Here is an 8,983-nt window from a genome sequence, read left to right on the forward strand (position 1 = left end):
CAACCGCGCCTTCTCTAGGCGCTCCTTGGCAACGGACGCAATGGTTGGGAACCATCGCGTCTCCTGTTGCCACCGCTTCCCCATCTATATATTTACCGCATTGATCAATAAAGATTCCGCTCATTTCATTCCCTACATTATTGTGTTAAATTTTCTCTCACTCAATCTCTCTCGCTCAATCAATTCTATCCACTTTCAACACATATTATGAAGCTCAACAACACATATGTACACAGAGTAACATACTACTACATTCAGACTTGATCGGAACTCACAGAACTACACCAGAACTCACAGAACTACACCAATGGTTTCTCTATAGACAACAGGACAACCGGAGAGGAGGAAATATCACGGCAGGAACGTTTCTTGATTCTACCACTGGAAAGTTCAAAGTTTCAAATAATGTTTTTGTAAGGTGACTAACCAGAGGAACACAAGGACGATATTCTAGCTTGCAGTGTTCTTATAATGCTCATGTAGCCCGTTTAGTTTTTCTTCTCCTATAAATCCTTGTAGGAGAACGAGTATCTCCAGCATCGGTATTGTTGCTATTCTGATCAGGGTCATTCACATCTTGCTCAGGTTGAGAAGTATTTGATGTCACACTTGTTTCCGCAAGTTCTGTTCTCAGATATCCACTTGCGCTGATCTGCCGCCTCAGTCTCAATATCTCACCTTTTGCTGTGGCCAATTCCTCTTCAAGTTTCTTAGACCTTATTTCAAAATTCTCTCTCTCCGTTCCAAGCATTTTTATAAGATTCTGAGCATCCTCCATATCTTTCTGAGCTTCCATTTTACTTCTCTTTTGTTGCTCAAGAGCCTCTGAAAGCATCTCTTTCTCTTCTTCAATAGAAGAAATCCTAGAATTTGCGCTATCCAGCCTCTCAGACAGGAACTGTGTACTCTCATCCACCTCTTTTTGTGAATTGGTCACCTCATCAAGGTCTGCTTGAAGAGCTTGTCGTGCTTCAGATTCTACAATCGATTGTTCCACCAATGCCTCAAGCTCCCTGTTTAGAGTAGCATTAATTTTACGTTCTCTAACAAGCTCATCTGTTGCAGACTCTAACTTCTTGTATGCATCCAGCAGTTCTTTATTAAGGTCCTCACGTGCTTCCATAGTTGACACTAATTGATTAGAAGTGATATCAAGCTTTTCTTGTGTCTTTTGAAGTACATCCCTTACTGATGCCAATTCATCTGAAAGAACTTTAGAAACTGCTTCTGCCTCTGCAATTTTGTTAGACAGAACCTGTTTCGTTATATTGGACTCGTCTGTCAACTTTGTAATCTGGGTTATCAATTGCTGATTTGATATCTTCACTCTATTAAGCTCTTCAGAGAGGTTGAACACCTTGTCTCTGTAATCTGTTAATGCCCCTTCAGTGGACTGAAGAATCTCTGATAATTTCTTATGAGCTTCAACCTCATTATCTAGCATAGTTCTGTTGGTGTCCAATTCATTGTTCAGTTCAGCAATTATAATTTTGTTCTTACTAGTGTCACTTAATGCAGCAGATAGTTTTTCTTCAAGCTGGTTGAGCAGGTTATCTTTCTCGATCAGTAGTTCAGAATCACAAGATGCCCTCATCTCAGAAGAAGCTGCAAGGTCTGCATACTGTTTCTTTAGTTCACTTATCTTTTCTTCTGCTCCAGTTTTTGCAGTGTATAGTGTTTGGACTTCCTTATTCAATGAATCAATTGAAGACATCTTTGAGTTCAGATCATCTTTAGTTGCAGAATAATCCTCCTCCAGTTGCTCTATTTTAGAATTTGCATACTCTAGGCTTGCTTCGGTTTCATTGTAGATCAACTGCAGCTTCTGATAGTCTTCTTCCTTGGAAGAGAGTGATGAGCTTAGTTCCCTGATGGCTTCCTCCTTGGAATTCACCTCTTGGCTGAGCAGATTTACCTTGTCCTGTAAACTATCAAGTGCTTCCAACTTCTCTCTCAATTTGCCTTCAAACACATGTTTGTCGTCTTCTGCTTGTGCAATGCTACTCTTAAGTCGATGTATCTCTTGTTTAAGCTGCTCAACTAGTTCTTTCTCCCTTCTCACTTCCTCGTTTAAAGATGTTACTGTTCTCTTAGTCAAAGTCAATTGATCCAGAAGGGAAGCTTCCTTCTCCTGGAACATCCTAGCCTGTTTCTTTTGTTCTGCATGTTCATTCCATATCTGTTTCTCATAGTTTTCCCTAAGCATGGACATTGCTGCCTCATTTTCAGCCAACTTGATCTCCATCTGGGCAAACATAACGTTAAACTTATTAATTAGGGAAAATATTTTTCCAAAAATCCGATTTTCACAATATGTACATTCCAATATAACACATAATCTCAATAAATGAAGGCCCTCATAGTATATCTGAAATATATATTAATTCATTGACTATAAAAGAGTCATGCAGATATTATTTCCTAAGGTTCATAGTTCATACTGATTTGTCCTCCACTGTTACCATGCTATACAAAATTGAAGCTGCATAGTGGCAGGTATATGCATCCAGAAACAGCAGTGTGAAAGAACTAGGAGCATGCTATATTATGCTCTGCGGTGAAGGAAAATAAATTACCAAATTAACACGTCTGTATGTTTGATCAAGACTATTATCAGAACACCAGAAAATTAGCATAATTTTCTATTGAAACAGTGACCAAAGAAAGTCAACCAATTTTCAACTATGGATACTATTACTGTCTACAGAGTTAACATCATAATTACTACATCTCCAAGTGCTAGGGGAAACTAAACAAAACAAATGAATAGTGGTCCGAAGGTGTCCAAATTTGTAACTGAAGAAAAGATAGATGCTATCTTGTGTGTGCAGCATGGTGATATCTCAAGGTAACATGATGGTGTACAAAATATTTCTATAAGCATATAAAATCTGGGATGACAAATAATAGCTAACAATAATATAGCAGAAGTAAAATAACTCTAAGATATGCTGACTGAAAGGATGGCAGATGGCATACAGTTGAGACGGTAGATTGCAACGCCTCTTTTTCCCTTTGAGAAGCACCAAAAAGTCCAGCAAAAACACCAGAAGCAATAACTGCGATTGCATTCAGAAGACCTGCAAGTGGATTCACTGCAGGTGGTACTTTCACCTCAGCCAGAGATTCCTCAGCCGAAGGTTCTTCAGGTTGAGTCTCCTCAGTCTTCGCAGTGTCTATTCTATCTGCAAAAAAACAGTGTAACCAAATTTGTCGTGTGTCAGATCATCACAAGGTATAATGCAAACCATTTGACTGATAAAGCAAACTTATGTTTAACACAAATGCAAGGAGATGAACAGAATGCCACATATGTGCACAATCAGTGTGTCACTGAGGCAAAGAATGATTTCGATGTGTTATGGAACAGGTCAGTTCTGGTACAAAACTAAATACAGGATTAAGTTGCCAATTGGGTAAGATGTGCGCCTAGCGTGTTTGCTGTGTGGCCATAGGAGCATTGCCTTGTTGGGATGGAGAACCATTGGAACGACCAATACATCAGATAAGTGAATCATCGGAGTTCCCCCATCTTGTTCCCTAGATCGATTCCCTTATCTAGCTTTGATTCAATCCTCTCCAAATCACACTACCACAATCTGTGAATCCTGGTCACCAGAATGCCCGCCAACTAGTCGTGATCACATCATACACGAACTGACCAAAAACAAATAGCCGAAATAACAAAATTCCAGAACTGGGATTAATCTGCCATTATGGGTTAGTAGCAACTCACCAGTGACGAGATCCACCGTCGTCGTCGACGGCGGTCGCGCCGCGGCCGCCGCGAAGGCGGCGTCACGCAGGCGGAGGAGCGGGAGCACCGAGACGCCGACCAGGAGCACGGCCCTCCTCCCCGCCGCCAGCGCCGACGGCGACGGGGAGCAGGCGGCGGCGACATGGCCCGCGCGCGGGCGGCGGCGGGACGTGACGAGCGAGAGGCGCGGGTGCGGCGGCGGCGGCGAGAGGAGGAGGTGGTGGTAGGCCATGGCCGCCGAGAGCTAAAACCCTAGCCCCGTCAGAGCCCTCGCTGTCGCTGCTCGGCGGCGGCGGCGGCGGCGGCGGCGCGGAAGCGGAGCAGCAGGAGTAGGCGGGTTCGCCAGCTTCCCACAAATGATTTAATTTAGTACTACTAGTAGTATAATTTTAAAAATGGAATACCGTTCCGTTAACAAAGGAAATTTCTCAAATTTATTACTCTAGTTGTTAATTTTTCACCGTGTTTAGATCCACAAAGTTTTTCTTCAAACTTCCAACTTTCCATCACATCAAAACTTTCCTACACACACAAATTTTCAACTTTTCCATCGCATCGTTCCAATTTCAACCAAACTTTCAATTTTCATGTGAACTAAACACACCCTTATTCGAAATATTGTATCAACACATGATTATAAAAAACACACATGGACACTCTAACTTTACATCAACTGTCACTAAAAGAGTAACTAATCGTAAATACAAACACCCCTACTAAATTAAGGATTTAATTAGATGTATATGTTACACTAACAGAAGCCTAACCTGCTCAATTCGTCTATTAATTTTTTATACGCTATACGAGCCAGAATTAGGCCCATGGAAATAGAAAAATGAACCGCAGGCCAGCCCAATAATGACTTCACATTTGGCCCACAGGCTGCACTTAATGGGCCACAATTAAGCCGAAGGCTGTCCTAAAAGGCCGTACATTTTAGGCTCAGTCTGACCACACAATGAGGCCCACAATCTGCAGTAAATAGGCCGACATTACGTCCTTGGACTCTTTTGATTTGGACCTAAATGCCTCCAGTAGTCCAGTTTGAGCAGAATGCAGGAAAATTACAATTTTCATAGAGGTTTTATAAAGAGTTAACAAAACTGTCTAAGTGAAACAAATGTTAGCAAAGGCCGTCTCTCATGTTGATTTGATTTCCTCCAAATATTCAAGTAGTATAATGCTTTAGATTTTTAATTAAGTTACCTCATCTTGCCTATGTGCCTGTATCTGTATGCGTTTTCAATTCTGCAGCTTTAAGTGAATCTCAGAAACCGTAAAATAGTTGTATCACCAAGTGTACCAGAGGTATACTATTTCAAACACAAATGTTGCACATAATTGAACTGAACACATAAATTGGAATCTCAATATGGAGCCCACCAAAAGATTTTGAGAGAATGAAATGATCTCTGAACTCATGAACAGTGAGAAATGATCGCATATGCATCATTCTTCTGAAAAATTGCCTTCCATGCACCATTACTGCCACTAGATCATGAAAAAAAATTAGGCATCTTCAAGGCGGCCTTTCCAGATTCATTCTACAGATCAACAAAGCTGTAAAATATCATCACAATGGCATAATTGCTCAAAGTATATATAAAGAAAAATAGCGCACGAAATTACCCAAAGCAGCTCAATGCCATTATCTAAAAGTTGTTGCAAAAAATTACAACACATAAACATTGTCATTGCTGCTAAGAACCTAACAGAAGAAGAAATGGAAATTGCAGTGGCCAATAGCCTTGAGACCAAAACCACAGGCTATCTAAATGCAGGCAACCACAACTCCCTAAACTAAAAGCCCAGAGCTCAAAGCTCGGCAAATTTTGGAGATAGCTAGATGCAGCTTCCCATCCTCCATGACCTGCCGATCCACTAAATTTCTCGACTGCTGAAACACAAACTTACAAGATCAGCACAATGGTGGTGGTGGCGGCGGTAGCGGCGACGATGATTGTCTACATTATTGATCATCTATCCCGGTACGCAGCACTTCGGTCAGGCATGGGGGGAGCTGGTGCTCATGTCAAGCACGGCCATTCCGGCCATGAATAAGTCGTCGTGGAATGACGACGACGAGTCGATTGAAATGGGGGAGGAGACCGCGGTGTTGCTCTCCTCTTCATCCTCTATCAGGATCTCTTGCTCCCTGCAGTCGCCGCTGCAGAATGCCTTCTCACCTCTGCAGAAGACATTTCAGCAGATTAGTCAGTGCCTGCTATGAAAACATGACCTTTCATGAGTCTGAAATTTGCTCAATTTAATTATCAGGTTGTTCAGTTAAAGATATGCAGCCTTCGTCTCGCAAACAAATAACCAAATTCTTCAATACACTGTCCAGTTTAACAAGAAACAATTCACTAAATCCACTAAATTCTATTCACTCTTGGAAAAGAAGAAGAAATGAATCAACAAATTCTTCAATATGCTACCCCCAATCTATTCATGAAAAGCTCAACACATCAAAATGCAATTACTGCAAATTCCCCCCAAACAATCAAACTTTTAGCACCTTTGATCTTAATAAGCAATATATATCAATTATTATATTATATCATAAGATGATTGTGATGACTGCATCAATATACCGATAAAAGCAGAGGTCACTGCCATCCAGGTTCTTCTTGCAGGACGAGCAGAGGCGGCGGAGCTCGTCGCTGGAGCCGGACAGCTTCACCAGCCAGTAGGACTCGGTGCAGGGCTCCAAGATGCAATCCCCAAAAATGTGTGTCGTCTTCGGATTAGGTCCGCGAGCGATGATGCGGGTGTAGTCCTCCGATTGCTCCACCACCGTCGCCGACACCGACCCGATGTACCGCGGCGGCGGTGGGCGCCCGATCGACGCCGGCAGCGAGCCGGTCGCCGGGAACTTGCCAAGATCGGCAGCGGCGGCGTGGGCACCGCCGTTCACGCGGAGCTGAGCGGCGCCGGCGACGGTGACCTCTGGACCAGACTTCACATCCCCGTAGAACCTGCTGCTGCACGGTACCGACATGCCGGCGGCGGCGCCCACGGCGTTCCCGAGCTCAGGCTGCGCGGGGCCGCAGGGTCTCGGCTTGGTCGGGCGCATCTGGGGCATGAGGAGGCGGCTCATGGCGGCGGCGCCGGGCGGCTCGGCGAGGCCGTCGTCGATGAGGCCGCCGAGACCGGCCCGCCGCGCGTCCCAACTCCGCGGCGACCGGAGAAGCGGGGGCGCGGCGAAGGCCCTGAGGTCGAGCGGCGACGTCGGGCTGCGCGCCGGCGAGTCGCACTCGCACGGCCTCGCCGCCGCCGCCGCCGCCGCCATCCCCACCAGCAGCCGCGGCACCTTGAAGAGCGCCGCCGCGCCGCCCCGGGGCTTCCCGTCCGCCGCGTCCCCGGCGTCGGGCGGCGCCACCGCCACCCTCCTCAGCATCATCCCGCCCTCCTCGATCCCCTGCAACGCCGCGCCGCCAACCAAGATCAGGCGACCAATCGATTGATGGATCAAACGAGGCCCCAAGAAACCCCCCAAAAAGAAAGAAACCCAAAAGAAAATAAAATTCCAGTATTCTTTAGCTACGATCCAAGAACAGGTCGAGCTCGTCGGAGGGAGGCAGCGCAACGAGACAAATCGCCATGGATGGGCGACGGCACGATCATCGGATAGAGATAAAACCTCATCCCAGCGGAATCTCAATCTCTCCCCCCAAACAAGACAAGAACAAAACGCAACCCCCACCTGATGAAGATGAAGATGAAGATCAACCTCCCGTCTTTGTTTCTGCTGCTAGCTTCTCGGGCACCGGTGTGCAATGGTGGCAAAGCAATCAAGAAGAGCAGCTCAACAATGAGCTCATCTATCACTAGCTAGCTCGGCGCAGTGAGGTGACGGGTTAAGAGCAGGGTGCAGTGTGCAGTGGCAGCGCAGAGCTCGGGGTTTTGCTTTCCTTTGGTTGCTTCTGAAGTACTCCTCCTCTCTCTCTCTCTCTCTCTCTCTCTCTCTCACTACGGATCGTATCATTCATGGGTGTCAGAGTGGAGGCAGAGGAGGTAGGCGACGCGTACATACGGGCTACGAGCGTGAATACGTATACTATACGGCTGGTTTTGCCCGTAATTTTGATAAATTGACCCTTTGAAAAAACTTATTTTGATATTGATCCATGTTAAAAACTAATTTCAAAAATAGACCGTTTTCTCACGCCATTGTATTTGGCGCTGAGCTACAATGTCTCAGCGCCACTTTTTTTTTTTTGCGCTAAGATGCCATCCGACGTGTCATGCATATCACACGTCATGCGATGTCAGCGCCAAAGGGTTTGGCGCTAACCTCCATGGGCTAGTTTGTCTAAATACTCCCTCCGTCTCAAAATAAGTGCAGTTTTGCACTATTCACGTTCAACGTTTGACTTTTCGTCTTATTTGAAATTTTTTTTATGATTAGTATTTTTACTGCTATTAGATGATAAAACATGAATAGTATTTTATGTGTGACTAAATATTTTTAAATTTTTCACAAATTTTTCAAATAAGACGGACGGTCAAATGTTGGGCATGGATATCTACGGTTGCACTTATTTTGGAACGGAGGTAGTAATATACATGTACATTCTTGCTGCATGGAAGATCTAGCCTGGTGGTGAAGACCTGGAGGTCAAGGGTTCGAACCCTCTAACTCCTTATTTTTCTTTTTTTTCCTTTAGATCAATGTCTCTCTATTTAAGATTGGCTCGTAAGTTTGTTTTAAGAATCACATGTTTCTAACTTTGCATGTTTTCCATTTGTATAATTAGAAGTAAAATAAATATTTTATTTTATATAATTATAAATTAATTAATTAAAAATAAACTGGCCTCAGATGACGTGTAAAACCCGTGACACTTTGGTGCTGACCTCAGATGACGTGATGGCATCTCAACGCCAATGGTAGTGGCGCCAAGATGTTATATCTCAACACCAATCTCTATGACGCTGAGAAACGGCCTACTTTTAAAATTAGTTTTTGGTACAGTTCAATCTTAAAATAAATTTTTTAAAAGGGTCAAATTATCAAAATTTTGCGGTACAAATACATTGTGATTGTACTCACTGACACGTACCAAGCTGATACGTTGACAGGTGGTTCCCACTTGTCAGGGTAACACGGCGATTTTGCCGTCCCCTAGGAGTACCGAGCACGTGGGTACAAGCTCCATCCTACCGTTTGTTGCAGCTCACGTCCTGAACGTGGTTTACGAGTTACTCCCTCCGTCCTATTAT

The 8,983-nt window shown here is 44.4% G+C and overlaps 2 protein-coding genes across 2 annotated transcripts; both read right to left on the reverse strand.

The window, feature by feature from the left end:
• Window positions 1–229: 229 nt before the first annotated feature.
• Window positions 230–4,102, reverse strand: LOC127775058 (MAR-binding filament-like protein 1). Its single transcript, XM_052301372.1, has 3 exons — window positions 3,737–4,102; window positions 2,980–3,185; window positions 230–2,245 (listed from the first exon to the last, which is right to left on the reverse strand). Exons 1-3 carry the CDS (start codon window positions 3,987–3,989, stop codon window positions 476–478), a joined length of 2,229 nt encoding a protein of 742 aa, XP_052157332.1. The 5' UTR covers window positions 3,990–4,102; the 3' UTR covers window positions 230–475.
• Window positions 4,103–4,798: 696 nt separating this feature from the next.
• LOC127772716 (FCS-Like Zinc finger 10-like) lies at window positions 4,799–7,691 on the reverse strand. Its single transcript, XM_052298668.1, has 3 exons — window positions 7,464–7,691; window positions 6,352–7,178; window positions 4,799–5,945 (listed from the first exon to the last, which is right to left on the reverse strand). Exons 2-3 carry the CDS (start codon window positions 7,158–7,160, stop codon window positions 5,762–5,764), a joined length of 993 nt encoding a protein of 330 aa, XP_052154628.1. The 5' UTR covers window positions 7,161–7,178; window positions 7,464–7,691; the 3' UTR covers window positions 4,799–5,761.
• Between the last annotated feature and the right edge of the window lie 1,292 nt (window positions 7,692–8,983).

This window comes from Oryza glaberrima, chromosome 5 (assembly GCF_000147395.1).
Source record: "Oryza glaberrima chromosome 5, OglaRS2, whole genome shotgun sequence".
Lineage (NCBI taxonomy): Eukaryota > Viridiplantae > Streptophyta > Magnoliopsida > Poales > Poaceae > Oryza > Oryza glaberrima.